Genomic DNA, 21,037 nt, shown 5'->3' with positions numbered 1-21,037 from the left:
TGTCTTCATCATGAGTCTAGAAGGTAAACTTGTTCTTATCTGTACACTTATGGTTCTGCTAGTAAACGTCGTGTTCAGGAGAAAACAGTATACTGAATATACTGTATACCATCATTTCAAGGCCACAAGATCCATACCCATTATGGCTTTGTTCTTCAGAACTGAGAGCCATATGGATTGGTGTAGGAGGAACTAGCTGAACCACTATCTTTACACAGACAAGGACAAGTTTAACTTTCTGCTGTTACCCCTATACCAATCCGCATCTTTGAAATCTGGTGCCTCAAACTTTGGTCATGAACTGAACAGAGTAAAAATGACTATAATGCTGACAGGACTCTGAACCAATTGGATGAGAAACCTCAGTCAATGGGATAGCTACTTCTACTGGCTTTACTACACACACATGTGCATAAATTCAATTTTATATCACTTTTCAACAGAAATAAACTAGAGAGAGATTGCTCTGGTCCATATGTTTTAAGAAAGAGCAGCATTAAGTTAGTGTCTTGAATCTCTTCATTGAAACGGACCTAGTGAAAATACTAATAAGATTGGTTTGTAAATTAAAGTTGTTACAATTTGGAAATTTTAACTATGTATGTTTCTTGTAAGTAACATATGTTTCAGATGATGTTAGTGTGATAATACTTTTGAGTTGTTTTTCTGTATTAAATCTGTCTGTGCTAAGCTTTCCCTGAAGCAGATAGACTACTAAAAGAGAAGATCTGTATGCCAGAAACTATGTTGAGTGGATGTTTGCACAAGTTTTTTCTCCCAATTTGAGACCACTGCAATAAACCAGAAGTATGGACGCATCCCTTGTAAAAGAACAGTTGCTTCCATGTGCTTCTTAGAGGGTGGGATTTAGTATTGGATTTCTTAAGAAATACCGTTTGTATGGTTATGAGGCAATTATTTTGTAGTATTCAATGTGCCTGAAGCTGTTGTCTTGAAACTTACCTGAATGCTGCTTTTATTGTCACTGTCAGGAACATTAGTAGTATCCTGTCTGGGAGCCTCCATAATAGTTCACAAATTTAGTAAAATTTCATAGAATGGTTCCTATTTCAGCTTCTGTATTTTATTCTTTTTGTCGCCTTGTCTAAAATTGTAGCATCTAAGATAGAATGCACTTTTAAGCAGTCAGAGGATAGATACTTCAGAAACCATCAAATAATATTCAGAACTATACAGTACGTCTCATATATTTTCCCATTAACAATCCATTGAATTTGATTTCCCCTTGAGTCATGGTCAAACTCTCCATTGTTAGATGTCAAAGTGCTGCAAAATTTTGAAACCAGTAATTCATTATGTAAACGTTATACCTTTATCCACATTTTATTTGATCTGTATCTTCTGACACAACTGTATAATTCTCATGTAGAAATAAATCCCACTGGGTTCAATGACCACCGTAGTTTCAGATTGTTTTGGTTCTCTAGTCACTGCCAAATTTCCAGTTCAGAAAGTATACCACACCAGCAAAGGAACAGGCCAAATGAAATAATCTTCACTGAAAACCTAAAAAAATATTAGGGGTTAAGTATTGAGATAATTAATAATGTTTCCTGAGTAAACACACTTTATTATTTCCAGAATTTAGATGTAATAATAAGAATAATAATAAGTTGGAAGGGACCTTGGAGGTCATCTAGTCCAACCCCCTGCTAAGGCAGGAAACCCTATACCATTTCAGACAAATGGCTGTCCAGTCTCTTCTTAAAAACTTCCAGTGTTGGAGCATTCACCACTTCTGGAGGCAGGTTGTTCCACTGGTTAGTTGTTCTAACTGTCAGGAAGTTTCTCCTTAGTTCTAGGTTGCTTCTCTCCTTGACTTGATGTACTTTTTAATTACTCTCATGTCAAGTGCTTATATTGCTATAAACAAAGTTACTCTGCAATAATTTGCAATAGGGTATCTCAATTACAGTTAACTATTTCTTGTAACTTTTCAAATGTGTTAATTAAAAATTTTAAAAGGTTTTAATTTGGCTAATATACATACATACATAATTAATACATACATACATACATACATACATACATACATACATATTCCCAATATGTATACTTTCTAAAATTATTGGGGTAGTTCTAAAAAAACAAAAATATTTGTGCATCTAAAAATTACATATTTCTTCATTCCTACATTGTTTGAATCTATTAAATGCTGATTTTCTATTTAGTCTCATATTATTTGCTGCATTTGACTCTGGATGGATTTCTTTTTATTTCTGTAATAATATGGTTTTCCATCATGCTTAAAGTCTATGTAAATATGAAAAATAAATTTCCTTTGTGTGGAATAATGGGGGAAGGGAGGAATGATTCTGTATTGTCTCTTAAAAAAGGTAAGCTTTAAGGTATTGCTGCTAGTATGTTTTCAAAATTGTGTATATTTTCACATGTTTATCTGTGATGCGACTTTTATTTTCCTGATTTACATTGCAGGCACCTATGGGGACATGCTGGGGTGATATCTCAGAGGGTGTGCGTGTGGAAGTCCCTAACACAGATTGCAGCCTACCTACCAAAGTCTTCTGGATTGCTGGGATTTTGAAATTAGCAGGTTATTAATTGTTATAATCATGTATTTTAAACTATAATTGCTTAGGCAGAATTGAAGAATTATTCCTTTGAAAAAATTTTCAGAAATAGGAATCATCAGTGTTAAATAGCTTAATTGTTAGATTGTTTAATGAGGCATATCTCTTAGGAATAGCCAATGAGTTTTGATCATAGAAACTGTAAAGAATAGCTTGTGGCATATTGAATGATACATTGAATATTAATTATAATCTTTAGCATCTTCAGAGACTGATGAACCATTATTATAACTGTTGAACTTATCAGAATGGTATGAGATTAGCTTAAAATTTTTACTAGAATATGTGTGCCCATATTTATATTCATGTTTTTAGTACTGATACTCAAGATTTGTTTAAGGAATTGGGGGCCTAATGCAGTTTCACAATTGGAACCCCCGCCTCCCAATAACCTGGATTAATACTGCAGATGTATTCCCCCAAAATAAGCCCTTAAACACAACCTCTGTTTCAGGTTACAATGCTTTATTAAGATATGAAGGCTTTGAAGGGGATTCAAATCTTGACTTCTGGTGTAACATCTGTGGACCTGATATCCATCCAGTTGGTTGGTGTGCAACCAGTGGGAAACCTCTAGTTCCACCACGATGTATGTAAATATAGCAGTAATACTTTGAATTATTTGTCTCATTCTCTCTGTGCTGATAATGATGGGACATTATTAGACAATATTTTTAAATTCTTATTTAGAAATGCCTATCCTATATTAAAATTGAGAGCAGTACAGATTATGTACTAAGATGTTTGAGTTACTTTTGATTAAGTAATTTGCAATAATTAATGTATTTGGATTACCATTAAACTTCTTGATTCTCATTCAGAGTTTCTTAATTCAAAGTTTAAATAACTAATGCATGTTTTTTTCTTGACAGCCATTCAACACAAATATACAAATTGGAAAGCTTTTCTGGTAAAAAGACTCACCGGTGCCAAAACTCTTCCTCCTGACTTCTCTCAGAAGGTGAGAGTGACTAAAACTGTGTGGGAAATTTGCTAATAATTGAGGTGTTAAATCAGTTTGGAGAATTTTCCTTGATCCTGCATGAGGGTTTTTGCAAGCTTGAAAATAGCCCTGAGACTAAAGCCAAGGAAGTATTTGTTTATCTTTCTTACCACATACCCCTAAATTTGAATCCAATATTTTAGCTAAAAGCTAACCTGTTAAAAACAGGCATAGCATACAAATCAAAACTCAAAGCTTCTATAGCTTGAGCAGTAATAATTTTCAGGTGTTTGAAAAGATACAAGAAAAATTTATTCTGATTCTAGTTGACTGTATAATATTGGAAAAAGATAGTTTCTCATTTAATAAACTGATTGAGAACTTGAGAGGTAAGTCATGAAAGTCAGTAATTAGAGTTGCCTAGTCTGATAATCCAAACCAGTATTTCTTAGTGTGGTCCGAGGGTCCCTGGGAGTCCTTTAAAACCTTCACAGTGGTCTGCAAAATCAGAATTATGTCAAATATCGAAGATATTTTCCAAAAATTAAAAAGAATCCTCATATTTATTTGTTAAAAAATGCAGAGGTTTTTCATGAAAAATATTGATGTTCATATATAAGAGGTTTAATATTGCTTTTTACATAATTCAATATTCTATGAATGCATCAGTTTTTAATATGGTAATTTTTAATAAATATAAACCATATAAATTAAAGCTTTTTGGGGGTCTTTCATAATTTTTAAAGGTAGGAAGGGGTCGAGCAAAAGGTTTAAGAAATACTACTCTAGATTGTCTGAATGAAAGACTGTCACTAGACACTGAAACCTCATTGTTAATACCTTCTAATAAATATTCTAATCTAAATTTCCCCCCCCCCCAAAAAAAAACAACATTGGCACTACGTATAGAAACACTGTAAGATGCCATTGACATTTGGAATTCTGCTGCTTGTATTCTCCGAAAACTAATTTAACATATACAGACCTTTGTGACTAACGTTGTGTGCAAATGTGTTGGATAATAAATATTTGCAGATGCGCATGAATTAATGCCGCACAATTACTTGTTTCAAGGTATCTGAAAGTATGCAGTATCCTTTCAAGCCTTCTATGAGAGTAGAGGTTGTCGATAAAACACACCTCTGCCGAACACGGATAGCAGTTGTTGACAGTGTAATTGGAGGCAGGTTAAGATTAGTGTATGAAGAAAGTGAAGACAAAACAGATGACTTCTGGTGCCATATGTACAGCCCACTCATTCATCCTATTGGTTGGTCTCGGAGTATAGGACATCGATTCAAAAGATCTGGTAAGTTAGGATGTAACAACAAAGCTGAGTGAACAGCATTTGTTTTTTTTTTTAGATAAAGGCATTTAAAATTATATTGTAATGTCATTCTGTGACACAAATATGATTTTACTACTTATGTCAACAGTTATATTTTTGACTAATAATATTTTTAGGAGATCATGATTTTCAAGTAGTGGAGGAGGCAGCCTTAATTTTTCCTTTTTCTTCAAAGATATTACCAAGAAGCAAGATGGTCACATTGATGCACCCCCACAATTATTTGCTAAGGTACGATATTTTAGAAGAAATGTTATTCATATTGAAGAAATTATTAATTTTAAAGAGTGTTAAAATTTAATAGGTATGATTCATCAGCACTTAATATTTCAAATGATTACTCCAATAAGATTTGAAGACAAAGTATTAAACAAGTGGCAGAGGCAAGTAACTGAAGCTTCAGATTTTACAAAACATTAATGAATGAGGAGGATTGCAGTTCCAGATTTTAAACTTCATTAGCCAGCTAGCTGTCTAACTTGGATTACAGGCTGGATTACATCCTGTTATGGCTACGCTGCCTCTGTTGAAGGAATGGGACTCCCAAGGTAGTTTACATGTCTTTGGCTCAGTACTGTAAAAACAGACATCTAGAACAATCAGTTGATAAAGAGTAGTGTATTAAAAGGATGGGATAAATATAGAAAAAGAATTAGCCCACATTTATTACCCCTTGCTTCAGTAGAGGTAATCCTCCTCTTATCATAATGAACCCTTCCCATTATAGCTGCAAATCCTGATGCTTGTTAAGTGAGGCACATAATTGCCCGGCTCTCCCAAATGTGATCATTAAGCAACTGTGTGGGCTGTTAAACAGAAAGAGCTCCCTGCCCAAAGAAGGAAGGCAGCTGCCCTCCATGATTAAAAAAGAATTTTTGCACTGGGCTGGAGAAATGAAACTCGAATCCTGAAGCCATGCTGTTTCCCTCCCCTCCCAGGACTAGCCTTTCCAGCCTTTAGAAACGCTCCATTTGCTAGTTTTTTTTTTTGGCTAGAGACCCTGAAAATTTCTGAAAGGGGTGAAGAGCTATAAAAATCCTTTTTGCTAGCTTTTCAGCATAGAAGGGCATTTTAGAATCAGCATCTTTGAGAACAACAGGGTTGCTTCACAGAGAGTCGGGTGAAATCTCTCTTGGCCTGTGCTGTGAAGTTTTCCAGCCAGTCTCTTTGAGAGCAGACTGCTTTTATGGAGGGAGTTCCCCCTTCCACCAATGTGGAATGAAATCAACGTAGCAGGCAACCTTTCCACTCTCAAAGAGGCTGGCTGAAAAATCCATCCCAAAATGGGTCCTGGCAGATTCTTTTTAGTCTGTGACTTTGAAAAAAATCACATATAATGTGTACTATAGACGAATGACAAATTAAATTGTGGGAATATGCATTGCTGTCATATAACGCTTACGATATTTGAAAAATAAGTCTGATACAGAATTTAACTTGGAAACCATTTGTGCATTATAATTCTACAGAGAGACATATATTGCACTTGAACTCTGTGTTTCTCTTAACCCAAGGCTTTAATGCCAGGCCTTTGTTTAAGTTACTAAATAAGGACAGAGCTCTTTGATTAAGTAAATTAATTCTCTTCACTATGATTCATGTTATGGCTATTGTTATTTATTGCATATTGAATCAATCTAAATAATGATCTGAAAATGCAAGATACATTAATATGTAGCATTAGTCTAACATTACTTTGACATTGTATACTGCTTATTTTTTTCCCGTTCTTCCTAATTCTCTTTTTTCTTGATTGTATTTTTAAGTATTTACTACTGTGAAATAGAATAAATAAAGGAAAGAAATGAATTTGCATCTGAGTGAAAATGATGCATCTAAAATACATACACAAAGACTGAATAGAAAATAACGCCTTAGCAGGTGTTTTGGTCTCTGGGTATGTTTGCTTTTTTGCCATATATCAATGTGTGCTATGGGTATTTTTTAGGTAAAAGAAGCTGAGTCCAGTGGAGAATGGTTCAAAGAGGGGATGAAATTGGAAGCCATAGATCCCTTAAATCTTTCTGCTATATGTGTGGCAACAATTAGAAAGGTAAAGATAATTAACTTATGTGGTGGGGGAATGTGAGCTGGAGGCAGCCATTATGGCCATTTTTATTTAATATTCTAAGTCATGGGTGTCCAACCTTTTGGCTTGTATGGGTTACATTGAGTGAAGAGGAATTGTCTTGGGCGGCATATAAAATATGTAATATAGTTGATATATATAAATCGCATAATACTAAAAGTTTATGATATTATGGGGCCACATTACTAGCTGTGGGCCACACCTGTGCTAAATTCTACTTAATATATTAATTTCCATGTGTGTTAAAAGGAGCCTGTAAAATGACATTACAGATTATATGGGCCAATTGCATAACATGGACTATTTATATAAAGGAGCTGACCTAGGAACTAGCTGGTGGATTACTTGTACCCCACACCAAAATCAGTCATTTGTAAAAGTACCAATATATTATATACTTAGTTGACCATGATTGAACTTGAAAAAAGTTGCAGGGTTGCCCATTTAAACTGGATGGTCACTAAGAAGTCCTAGATTAGATTAGATTAGATTATTTTATTTTTATTTTTATTTTTATTTTAATTCCATTTATATCCCGCCCTTCTCCGAAGACTCAGGGCGGCTTACAACCTTAGCAGATTAGATTAGATTAGATTAGATTAGATTAGATTAGATTAGATTAGATTAGATTAGAAAGTCAAAACAGCATTCTGGAAGAAGGCAGTGGCATATAGTTTGTATTGTTGCTATGAAAATAGCACATGTGTTCATGTTGTCACTAGGAATTAAGGTTGACTAAAGGGGAACTTTATGGTTTAATGCAGGGGTCTTCAAACTTGCCCCTTTTATGACTTGTGGACTTCAATTCCCAGAATTCTCTGGCTGAGGAATGCCTGGCTGAGGAATTCTGGGAGTTGAAGTCCACAAGTCATAAAAGGGCCAGGTTTGAAGACCCCTGTTTTAATGCAACCATGATTCTTTGAAAAATCTGATGAAAAATTCTCTTTATGTTTTGAACCCTGTGGTATCTGAATTACCTGTCATTTCATGTTTTCCTCTCTTGCACTGCTTTGTATTAATTTCCTACATTTAACTCTAGGTATTAGCAGATGGATATCTTATGATTGGGATTGATGGATCTGAGGCAGCTGATGGGTCTGACTGGTTTTGTTACCATGCAACCTCCCCTTCTATATTTCCTGTTGGTTTCTGTGAAATTAACATGATAGAACTAACTCCACCCCGAGGTATTCATGTTTTCTTGTTTTATACGTCTGTTATATCAAGCAATTTATTGTTAAAAAAATAAATTAAAAAACTAAAATACAAAATTTTAAAAGGCCTAAAACAAAAGTGATAAAATAAGTATGTAAAAACCATCGGTACATTGCGGAATCAAGGAAAGGCTTCTCAGCAAGAACTGATGCCATTTTTATCAGCTGTCTAAAATCAAATCAGCCAATGTAACTTCCCTATAAAACCAGATCTCTAGTTAAAGAACTGCCACAGCAGATTTTCTTCTCTATACAGGTAGTCTCCGATGTACAGCCTTTCTTTTAATGACCACTTGAAGCTACAGTGGCACTTAAAAATGACTTATGACCTTTTTTCACACCTACAACCATTGCAACATCCCCATCACCGCCCTGAGTCCTTAGGGAGAAGGGCGGTATACAAATCAAATAAATAAATAAAATAAATGACAAAAATTCAGACTCTTGGCAACTAAATTATGTTTATGACAGTGGCAGTGTCCCACGGTCATGTGATCCACCTTTTGTGACCTGACCTGAGAAGCAAAATCAATGGGGAAGCCAGATTCAGTTAAGAACTATGTTGCTAACTGAACAACTGCAGTGATTCATTTAACAACTGTGGCAAGAAAGGTTATAAAATGGGACAAAACTCACTTAACAACTACCTTGCTTAGCAACAGAAATTTTGGGCTCAGTTGTGGTCGGAAATCAAGAACTACCTGTGTTCATAGTAAAGCATGTTTTATCCAGTCTTCTTTGAGACTTTGTATTTTTCCCCCTCAGGAAAAGAACAGTAATTCCTGCTCGTAAGCAATACTGTTAACATATTTTGTTAGACCTCAGAACAGAAAGCATTCCAAGCTTCAGAGACCTTGCAAGTTCTCACTGAGCTATTGTCTGTTCAAGAGTGATTTGTATGTGCTTGAGGTCCCTTTCTTTCCACTGATGTTCCTGCTGCAAAAAATATGGTGACTCAGAAATAAGACATAGGTGTTATATATGTATATGCTGTATATATGTGTCCTAGGTTCTACCTTCAGTTTCACCTAGAAACTGAGGGCTTTTTATGGTTTAAGAAGTTTTTTCCCCTGAGATTTGCTTGACAATCAAAGGAGTCGATACAGGGCTAAATCGACTACTTCACTTAGGAGCTTGATGTATGTATGAATGCTCACCTTTAGAGGCTCTGTTTCAAACTGCTGCCCTCAGATGAAGGCAGGTTAACCCCTCTTTGGTAGAGGGCTTTCTCTTTCTTTGGTTATGGAACCATGAAGCCAAAGAGGTTTGTTTAGCAACTTTGTAGGATGTTTTTGGCACTAGAGTCTTTTGAAATAATATGTCTAGTATCTCAGTGGTAAAAATACATTTTAATTGTGACTTTATTTTTAAAAGTTCATATTCTTCCTGTATTTTAAAGTTTTTATTTTATGAATCCCATAAAATTGTATTATAGGACATCAATAAAAACACAGTAGGACAAATGTATTTTACTTGAGGATTAGAATGTTTCCTTACAGTGTTGTTATATAATAACTATTAACTTGTAGGTTATGCAAAGCTACCTTTCAAATGGTTTGACTACCTCAGGGAAACAGGTTCAGTAGCAGCCCCTGTCAAATTCTTTAACAAGGTAAGCTGGCACACCGACCAGAAATTTGATCATTGTAACATGCCTATACTTCCTTTGTTTCTTGCCTGCTCTCCCTAAGCCAGAAATTGTCTAGGATAGCTATTATAGAAAATGTTTTAGAAATGGAAAGGAGAATTTGTGTGAGGTATACTTTTTTTTTTATTTTTTTTTTATTTTAATTCCATTTATATCCCACCCTTCTCCGAAGACTCAGGGCGGCTTACAGTCTAAGCACAAATCAAGTGCTTAGCAGTAGCCTTCATTCTATGTATATGCCTGCTTATTAGGGCTTTCACACACACCCCCAAGCGGCATTATTACAAAGTCAGCTTAATTGCCCCCAACAATCTGGGTCCTCATTTTTACCTACCTCGGAAGGATGGAAGGCTGAGTCAACCTTGAGCCTGGTGGGATGCGAACCTGCACTAATTGCAGGCAGCTGGTGTTACTTAAGGAGGCATTAGCCCACTGCTCCACCAATCAATATGCTTCATAAAATCATGAAGCATATTGATTGAATGGAAATATAGCATCATAGCATGGTGCTCTAGTAACTCCAGAAACTCATTTGGGATTATTTTATGGAATATGAATTAACTTTTATCTGAATAGGAATCTTGAATTGAATATAGTGATTCTTGGTATGTTTTCATCTTTTTCCTGAGCACCCCCCCCCCCACACCGAGAGACAGTCCTCAACCTAAATCATTTAGGAATTTCCTGATTAAATGGGGATTAGAACTCTTGCCAGCCTTGGCTAGTCTTGGAAAAGTTAAGCGGGTCAGATCTAGTTAGGATTTGGCTGGAGGATTATGAGGAATGCAGGCTATAAACTTGACGGAGAAGTAAAGAAATGAAATAATTCTGGAGGAAAATAGTGGCAAAGTTCTACTATATGTCCACAAAGTTACTAGGCAGAGTTGTGCTAAGTAAAGTATTTTTATATAAAGAAAGCATTACACCTTGAAGCTTTAAAGCAGCCACTTCCTTTACAAGGCTCCCATGAGATCTCTGAAGACTGGACACATGGCTGCTCTGAAATATAGTAATTGCTGTGCATGAATATGCAGGCAGTCAGTGTCATAAAGAATTATTATATCTCACAAACAACCTATTTCTCTGAGTTTTATGGAAAAATAGGAGGGAGTACTATTAAAACACCTTGAGTTTTTGCATGAAAGGCAGACTTTAAAGTTAATGGTGTACTGTATCAGTAAATAGACACACAAGTCTTCTAGAGGATGTAGGTCACTTTTTTATTTTGGTATATAATTGTTTTGATTTAATATATAGAAAAGGGGGGGGAACAAGGGAAAAGAAAAAATCCAAAATATATACATGAAAAATAGCTTAGTTTTAAAAGCAGCATTAACTTGATTGAGAAACAGTATTTCTCTATTAAGAAAGACCTGGTTCGTAATGAAACATATATAATCAATCCAAGATTGATTGTAAATCTGATGTGGCACTATTTTTTCATCATAAAACTAATCTTTTTTTATTGTGCCCCAATACATAGTTATGAATGCAGGAAGAAATTCCAAATATTTATAATTCAAAATCATATTCACATGTTTAAACCAAATTTTCTATAACTATGTTAAAAGGTTTACAGATTTTAACAAAAATGGAGCAAGTCCTTATATGTATAGGTATTCACTCCATTTTATATCTTTAGCTTATTGAAATTGCTAGCCTTTTAAAAAAACTTCTCTCAATCGTCCAAGAAACATGAAGTGACTGCTGCCATACTTGTTTTGGACTAGTTGCAATTTCTGAGTAGTCTTCAGGTGCAGTCCCATGTAAAGTACATTGCAGTAATCCAGACAAGGTTACCAAAGTATGAGTGCCTAGAAGGCCAGAAAAAGGCACAATTGGCACAGAAGACAAAACTTAGCCACGGCTCATCAATCAGGAGCTGTGAGACCAGGAGGGAACCCAAACATCCCCCCCAAGTTGTGTATCAGCTCAGTCGGGGGAAGTGCAACCTCATCCAAACCATTGTTCTGGCTTACACTGAACATATTACTTGACCATATATACGCTCTTGATGTTCTAGAAAGTGGACGCTATACATTTGGTAACTTTGTTTTTATATTGGTAATACTTAAGAATACTGATTCATGTCTCTCATATTGTTTGGATTCCATTCATCATTCTCTACTTGCCTATTACATGCATATATAATTCAGTCCCACACAGAAATGTAACTATCCAGCAAACAAGCTTTCCATAGCAATGTCATGTTACATTTTAAGGATAAAAATATTACCAAGTTCACCATACTGTTTTGTTGTGTGCGTCAGCTTCCCAAAACATTGCAAAACGTTTGAGGACTAATGTGAATTGGTCTAGTCACAAATAGGCAGTCAGACTGCCTGACTAAATATACTGACTAAATGAAAACAGCTAAAAATATTGGAAATACTTAAAATCCTTTAAGATCTGAATGTTATAAACTGAGAACAGAGACATGCCCTTTTCCCTGAAATCTTTTGGAAAAAGATTTCCCCCCCCCTTTCATATCTTTTACAGAACATATTTCTTCTAAATGGTCAAGTACATACTTTTGTCCCATTCATCTTATCCTGCCTCTACTACATAAAAAAAGTAAATTAAACTTGAATCAATGCCAAATAATCTTTGTCTGTGATCTTCAAAACATGGGATTTATACCCAGATTGCATTGTATATAAGTGCTGGTTCTGGAGTTTGAATGCTCCCACTTATTCTCTCTGATCGTTGCTTGTGTAATATCAGAAGATCAGGAGTGTCCAGAGGCTATGAATCGAATTACTAACATGAGCAGGCAATTTTTCTGTGAATTTTTTTAAAGTAAAGGTTTGATTTTCACACATAATGACTAGGTCCCATCGCATTAAGCCAGAATGTGATTTGTTTGGTGGGGATTCTGCACTTTATATGAACTCAGTCACGATGGATTGTAAATAGTGTTTAAGGCTTAATATGATAATGGAAACACATACGGTGTTTGTTTATTCAACAAACCGTAGTTAACAAATAATGGTTTGGGATGATGTACAAATCCACCATGTGTAATAAATCTGATTATTTCCCTTTTCCAGGAAGTTCCAAACCATGGGTTTCACGTTGCGATGAAACTGGAAGCTGTGGATCTCATGGAACCTCGTTTAGTATGTGTGGCCACAGTAACTCGCATAATCCATCGTCTATTGAGGATACATTTTGATGGCTGGGAGGATGAATATGATCAGTGGGTAGACTGTGAATCTCCTGACCTCTATCCTGTAGGGTGGTGTCAGCTAACAGGTTACCAGTTACAGCCTCCTGCATCACAGGGTAAGTTACTGTTGATCTTTTTTAGAATCTTCCATTTCTGATATCTAGCAGGATCCTAAGGCAATAATTTTGTCTTCATTTTTGAAATTCTGCCAAGTTTCCAACTGCCTCAGTCATCTCAGACATTTGGTTAGTAATTCAGAATTGCCTGATCTAATTTGATTTCTCTTCCAAGTGTTCTTATAGCTTCAATTTTATTTTTGCATCTGTTGAAAGACTAAGAACTTGTATATTAATATTAATGTGTATAATTAAAAGCATTAAAAGAAGTTGTTCACACTTTGAGTAGGCGTTGGCCTTAAATTATACTGCATGTAAGTGTTTCCTATAGTATCTTTATTGGCTAGAGCATTTTATCTGTGTGGAAAACTGTTTTCTAACTATTTTGATATATGCTGTGAAATTATGTTAAAGCAGTATCTTCTTTTTTTAAATATTAGCTTCAAGAGATAGCCAATCAAGTTCATCAAAGCAGAAGAAAAAGTCTAAATCACAGCAGTACAAAGGACACAAGAAAAGTGGGTAACAGACCTGATTTTTTTTTACTCTACATAAAAAAGATCTGTCATTTTCTTCAGGACATTTTTGTGTGTGAATGCTATTTGGGGGAAATAGCATTTGAATGTAGATATCTACTGTGACATAAAGGAAATTGCAATAACATACATTATTTTTATACTGTGACAGTTTCTTTTTATTTCTTCTGATCAGTTTTGAAATAAAAGTAAGATGGATTAAATATGTCATTGAACAAGCTTTTTCATAAAAGTACAAAATTACTGTAGTTTCTTCAGCTTCACATAAAGCCTGCTTAAGGACAAACAGAACATTTTTAAATAAAAAGATGGGCAAGTTGTGTGGAGTTACAGTTGAGCGTATATACTTTTTGTTGAAGAAAAATTTCTAATGAGTAGTTTTATGTCAATATTGCCTTGCCTGCATTGACATTAACTTCGATATTCTTTCTATATTGTTCCATTTAGTCTTCATACTGGTATCTCATCTTAAAGATGAGCATTTTTGGTAGCATTTTAAAAAGCCAGCAAGATTAATGTTTGAAGTTAAATCTGTGACTCTGACAAACATTGAAAAGACACATCTCATAGGAAACTGTTGTGAAGTTATATGAGTCAGATTAAGTTGTACCGGTAATTTAAAAACTACACTTTGAATAGAAATACATATATAAAGTTTATTTTTTCTTAATGGCTTGATCCTCATGATATTTTATACTTTAATTTCAACCTGAGTAGCCTTCACTGAATTGAACTAGCATTCTAGAGCCACTTTGCTCTAGTGCAAGGGTAGGCAACCTTGGCTCTTTTATGACTCGTGGACTTCAACTCTGGCTCAGGAATTCTGGGAGTTGAAGTCCACGAGTCATAAAAGAGCCAAGGTTGCCCACCCCTGGTCTAGTGGTTAAAGCACCAGGCTAGAAAGCAGGAGACTGAGTTCTAGTTTGGCATCAGCCATGAAAGCCAACTACTTGACCTTGGGCCAGTCACACTCCCTCAGCCCAACCCACCTCATCTTGTTGTGGAGGAAATAGGAGGAAGAAGATATGTTGAATGTTCACTGCCTCAACTTACTTATAAAAACAATAGGGGTGGATTACAAATAAATACATTCTTGTGGTGGCAGCCTCATGCATGTTCACCTCTGAAAATAAATGCACTTTCATTTCAGATTGCAAAATTGTAAGTTTGCATCCTGGGATAAACAAGTTTATTGACCATGTTTTTGATACCTCACAAACCTCAGCAGTTTGATGTGCTTTCTGATTCATAGATTATGTGAAACTACTTAATTCTATTTTGGCCATCTTTTCAGTAAATGAAGAGGAGAGAGGGAAGAAGTGAATGGTATCATTTCTAGTTTCTACAACTTCTGTTTTTCAAATTGAGTGTTAAAGGTGCAAACTAGGCCAGGGGGGACTTAATTTTAGAATAAATGTGCATGAGATTGCACTACACAAAAATTTCAGTACAAAGTAGAATGATCTTTATTCATTTACTAGCATTTATTAAGAAGCTGCATTTAAATTCACATTTTTGAAAAACCTACTTGAATGTTTTTGAAATAAATTTAATTTTCTGTATGTGCAAGGATTAAATATACTATGACTCAAACTGAAACATTTGTAAACATTTGTAACAATAATAATTATAAACATATATAAGATTTCAAGAGCATGTTGAAAACTGCCTTGATCATACTTTCCCAATCTAATGTCCTCCAGTTGTGCTAGTACAATTTTCAAAATTTCTACCTAGTATTGGAATTTTGAGAATTGCAGTACCATCACATTTGGAAGGCACCAGGTAGTGGAAAATATTTTGAGTTCTTAAGCATAAAATTAATTAAAACCAAAGAAATTATGTCCTGCTACTAACTGAAAGATATATATACTGTCATTGAAGGTAGAAAGTTATAACCCTAACTCCTTCATTATTGTTTTCTAACTTGATGATCATCACAATATTTAAGTCTGACGTATAGGTTAAATGCCATTTGTTGACTTCAGTTGTTAATAAATGTTTGCAAAATGTGAACTTTATTTCAAAGTAATTACATCAAAGAGCCAAAACAATACAGCCATATTGTGACTCAGATTTGTAAACATGAGGGCCATCTTCCAGTACTTTTTTAATGGATAACACTGAGATACAAATGCATACTCTCTCAGTATTGAAGGTGAGATGTTTAACTGGGATACCATCAATGTGACATGTAATTTTCGGTGACAGGCAGGCAATCTTTCAAAATTTTACTGTCATGTAAGCAGCCCCAAACCTATGGATAATTCTCATTTTGGCATGAATGTTGATCCATATCGGACAACAATTTTGTATGGTATTGATTTTAAGGTAGCAAGATTTTAGATACTACAATTGCGCTATGGTAGGAATTGGTTTAAAAAATAGATCCCTTGTCACTGGTATAGCCACTAAAAAGCATGCAGTAAGTAACAAGCGAAACTTTGAATGATAAGTTGGCTATTAAAATTTCTTCTGAAACTTTTAAGTTTGTTACTAGAATGTGTTCGTCTCCAAAGCAACAAAACCACTTTTACTTTGGAAACGTTACAGATGAATAATATTTATCCATAAATGCATTTGAAGAATAAATCTTAAAAACTTATTCAAATGTGGTAATAATTACATTCAGGATTTAGCATCAAACAGTTTTAAGATGGAATTTATAACTCTGGTTTTTTTTATACCAAATAGTGTAAGAAGGAGGGCATCCCTCAGGCCTGCTAACCATGCCTTTTTCTTTGTACTAAGGATAATGAGGGTGGGGTGGGTGGGTGATGAAGCCACCCTTTTTACAATCCAAGTTTATAAGCTCTACAATCAGAATATTGTTCCCAGACAGCCTAAACACCTTTGAGATTAGAAAGTAAAAGCTAATTGAATCCAGAGGATAAGTGAGCAAGTAATTTCTGTAAATCCGACTTTTGCGAAGAATACTGGAAAAATTGGTGCCTGACTATTGTCATTTAGCACGATAGCATTTCTAACAGCCTGAGAAGTGCTGACAGTTCCATTGCAGTTCAAGAGAGGATGCTTTTTTCCTGAAGAGAAAAAAACTGTTTATCACTTTTATTGAAATCTTGTACATCTGGACTGTGGAGTCTAAAAATTAAAGAGCCTTGGTGGAGCAGTGGACTAATGCCTCCTTAAGTAACACCAGCTGCCTGCAATTAGTGCAGGTTCGCGTCCCACCAGACTCAAGGTTGACTCAGCCTTCCATCCTTCCGAGGTAGGTAAAATGAGGACCCAGATTGTTGGGGGCAATTAAGCTGACTTTGTAATAATGCCACGGGGTGTGTGTGTGTGTGAAAGCCCTAATAAGCAGGCATATACATAGAATGAAGGCTACTGCTAAGCTTGTAAGCCGCCCTGAGTCTTCGGAGAAGGGCGGGATATAAATGGAATTAAAAATAAAATTAAAAAAATTAAAGTATCTGTTTGGGGTCTGTATGTTTTAGCTCTTCATGGCATGAAGCCAGTTTGAATTATAGTACAAATGACTAAGAGCAACATTCTCAATTTTAATTTTGCTACCAAATACATATCTTAATACTTTTCTTACTCTTCTGTCATCCCAGTTACTTATATATTCTCTATAGTAATGAATTTGCCTAGTCTGCCTCAAAACAGACTATGAACAGATACAATTACTCAGTAGTATGTGAAACTTGATTAAGACAATAATTATTGCTCATATTGCATATCACTTAATTGATATTGAGAGCAATCTTCGTTATGACATTAGTTCCTTGTTTGTACTATTCTGAAAGCATTAAAAAGAGATAAGACTGGATGTTTTTATATCTGGAGTTATATTTGGTTTGTCAGTTTTAACTCAGCAGTGTTAAATCCGAGATATAGCTCAGTGTTTCTCAACCTTGACAACTTTTAAGATGAGTGGACTTCAACTCATGCTGGCTGGGGAATGCTGGGAGTTGAAATTCACTCATCTTAAAAGTTGCCAAGGTTGAGAAATAGTGGTATAGGTGATTAAGAGAATTAAATAGCTTTTTGTTAGAGATGTAAGTTAATGTGAAAACCTAACACATTGTAATAGAAGGATGCCTGGTAGAATCTTTTGATTTTGCCACAAATCACCAGAGTTAACTTCTAAGTGAATCCCCTTGGCTTTCATTGATGGAGATTAGGACCTATACAGTAAGAGAAGCACCAAGTGGAGGCCATTCTCAGTGAGTGCTTAGTCTTGCGTTACCTCAATGCACTGATATAAGTGTTTTACTTTAGTCTGACTTGATGTTTAGAGAGGAAGATACCAGTTGGGAAGAAGCCTGTCAGTTTGTCGAGCGGCCTCATGACAGGTGGGGTATGGAGGAGCTTCTCTGGTGATGAAGAGTTGACTCCTCAGTATCGAACCCTTCCAGCACAGACATCCCCGGAGGCCTGCCAGCCTCCCCGGACTAGCAGAGAGTTCAATCCCTGCCTCAAAACAGGTAATTGGTCATGTAAAAAAACAAAACCTCATGATATGAGAAGAAAGTTGACTGAGGACCAAGCATGGTCAGGCATGTAACATGCTGGCTCACTGCCACCCTCACTTTTCATCCAAAAACAGCAAGAACATTCATATCAGCCCATGAGCCCATCTCATTGACTTAATCACAAGTGCTAAGTCCCTGATTTCTGTGTAGCCAAAGAATTCACCAGATTCCTTCCCAAAACAAAATGAAGGTAGAAATAGAGTGAATGTATTGAGGCAAAAGGGTTAAGTGCTAAGAGGCTGTTAATGACCTTTTATAGTCTGGGCATGATATCTGAAGAACACAATAAACTGTGAAGCAGCTATTTTTATTGTTGGAGGGCATTTTGAAAAGCTTAATGTGATTCACTTTTTTTTAAAACTTCACTCATGTTTAGGTCCAAAAATTGATTGGAAAGTGAGAAACACTTTTCTCTATAAATATTTGACCATTTAGACAAGAGAAAAATAGTGTATTAGTATGACTTGAGGCTCATTTAAGGTTCAGATAAGGTGCATTAGGCTGACACAAATGTCAGTCTGTGCTGAAAGTGGTTAGCTAATAAAAAATAAATTTGGAAGGCTATATTGCTTCAGTGTTTGTCAGTGGAGAATATCACTTATTTTTTTTCTCTTGTGGAATGGGTAGCACTATATGAGGAGAGGATATGCTTGAATTTTTAAACAGACCAATTTATAGTTTACTGTAATAAAGTTGAAAAGGCTCCTTTTTCTGAGTGTTCCACAAAATGCAGTCTTGGCTAGATCATAGATTTCATTCTACATATAATCTGATTCATATCTGAAGTGAAACATAACAAAATTTTATGGTATGTTCTGTTTCATTCTACGAAATCCTTTTATCTTCTCACTTGGCAGGACCTGGACACTGCTATGTAACATGTTCCAGTGAATAGATAGGTGCATGTCCCAAGTAATAAAGATCTCTGTATAACCTATTGTTTGCATGACATAACCAGATTTTGTCTGCTGTCTGCAAATAGCTACCTTGATACACAGTAGGGAAGGTCTATTTTGTACCATGCAACAAGATGCACGTACCTGATAATGTCTAGTCACTGAAGAACTATGAATTCTGATAAGGTACTTGATTATACCAGTTTCTGCTGGGGTGAAACAGAAGAACTTAGGTGTGTTTTCTTTGGGATGTATTTGATTTATCCATATAATTTGTCACTACATCCCTATCTTAATTATTTTCACTTACTTAGCTAATGCTAACTATTAGAGCATTTTATAATTACTAATGAAACAAAATGTTCAACATCTGCTTTATTTTCATGAATGCTACACTTCATGTTTTCTTCAAAACAATTAAGAAACTAAGTCTTGTACATTATGCATCCCCATCTCCCATTACATTTCTGTAGTGCATTGAACCAAACGCCACACTTCACCTCTTCAAACGCTAATCTTATTATCTGGAATAAGTATGTTTCTAATTATGATTATGTTTAAAATGTTAATGTCAAATTTGTTGTATTTCAGCACAACCTAGTCTTCAGGCATTTTTTTTTCATGGGGACAATGTCTTGGAGGATGAAATGTCATCGAGCTAATTATTTTAATATGTTATTGTTTTAATATGATTTATCTTGGACATTTGGTAGCAATGCCTTACACTGCATTTCCAGAATAGCAAAGGTTAGAGACGAGAGATTGCTACAGGAGCTCACTGAATTTATAAACACCAGAAAGAAATATATTGCTTTGTAAAAGGAGGAAGGTAGCCTAGGTCCACCTTAGGCATGAAAGCCAGCTAGGTGACTTTGGGCCAGTTAGCCCAACTTATCTCACAGGGTTGTTGTTGTAAAGGAAATAGGAGGAGGAAGGAGTATTGGTATGCTTGTCGCCTTGAGCTATTTTTTTAAAATAATAAAAGTTGAGATAAAAATAAATAAAAATAAATAGTTTTAACACAGTTTTATTATTGTATTATATTGGGCATAATTATTTAATTCTTTTAAACTCTTTTTTAACTTTTGTATTTACATCTTGATATTTATTGCCCTGTACACCGCCCTTAGTCCTTCGGGAGAAGGGCGGTATAAAAATTTAATAAATAAATAATAAAATAAAATAAAAATATATCTCCAATCAGGGTTACATACAGAGTTCCTCATGCATATATAAGAATCCTGTCTTGGTTTTGATTTTTCAATGCATGTTCCTCCACTTTGGAGTAAACTCTTTATCAGTCATTCTAAAGAGTCTTAATCGTATGAATTAACCATGCCGGTAGACCTGAAGCAGCTATTTGGCAGGATGAAATCTGTAGCTCTTGACAATAATTATTTAGTATAGGGTTATCACAATTTATGGTCTTTCAAACTGAAGTTCTCATCCCTTATCAATTATCATATTGGCTAGATCTACCCCTGTTAATGTCTCGCCTGAATAGTCACACACCAACCATGCTCACCTTAAGGAAATTATTTGAACTATGTGTTTCTAAAAAATATTACTTTTCTGGTTCTTTATCTGAAGGATAATTTCAGTAGGTACTTTTTAAACATTTTGAAAGAATAAAAGTTACATATTTTTGATTTTAACTATTTCATTTTAAAATGTAAAATTTCCTTTAGTTTAGAAACAAAAACTGTAAGACCAATTGAATCCTTAAAAGTGTTTGTATATGAAATTCCAAGGACTTCAAAGGATGGATCAGGCTTTAACGGTAAAATGTTGAATTTGATAAAAATCTCAATAAATTGCCAGAATATGGACAATTTAGTCTTTCAGGTAAACATTACTACTGTTAGTGGTTGTCCTTCCAAAGAGGAAAGACCCAGGTGGGCTTGTTCCTTTTATCTGTGCCTGCCAAATTGATCAATTAATTTAATTATTTTCTATATATTTCAGGA

General features: G+C 35.1%; 1 protein-coding gene across 9 annotated transcripts in view; it reads left to right on the top strand.

Annotated features, from left to right (window-relative positions):
• MBTD1 (mbt domain containing 1) overlaps positions 1-21,037 on the top strand; it is a 51,217-nt gene that overhangs the window by 16,943 nt on the left and 13,237 nt on the right. For 8 of the 9 annotated variants that reach the window (XR_014491216.1, XR_014491217.1, XR_014491218.1 and 5 more), the window contains exons 6-15: positions 2,458-2,575; positions 3,067-3,201; positions 3,485-3,573; positions 4,630-4,864; positions 5,079-5,134; positions 6,852-6,956; positions 8,032-8,179; positions 9,736-9,818; positions 12,905-13,139; positions 13,580-13,657. Coding sequence is in view for 5 of the 9 variants with exons in the window: in XM_083352729.1 (XP_083208855.1) it covers positions 2,458-2,575; positions 3,067-3,201; positions 3,485-3,573; positions 4,630-4,864; positions 5,079-5,134; positions 6,852-6,956; positions 8,032-8,179; positions 9,736-9,818; positions 12,905-13,139; positions 13,580-13,657 (1,282 nt within the window). In the remaining 4 variants the exon portion in view is untranslated. Of the gene's footprint in view, positions 1-2,457; positions 2,576-3,066; positions 3,202-3,484; positions 3,574-4,629; positions 4,865-5,078; positions 5,135-6,851; positions 6,957-8,031; positions 8,180-9,735; positions 9,819-12,904; positions 13,140-13,556; positions 13,658-21,037 lie in introns of all 9 variants that reach the window. The other variant, XR_014491219.1, reaches the window with a different exon arrangement.

This window comes from Vipera ursinii, assembly GCF_947247035.1.
Source record: "Vipera ursinii genome assembly, chromosome: 2".
NCBI classification, from domain to species: Eukaryota; Metazoa; Chordata; class Lepidosauria; order Squamata; family Viperidae; genus Vipera; species Vipera ursinii.
This window is presented reverse-complemented; position numbering and strand designations above follow the sequence as displayed.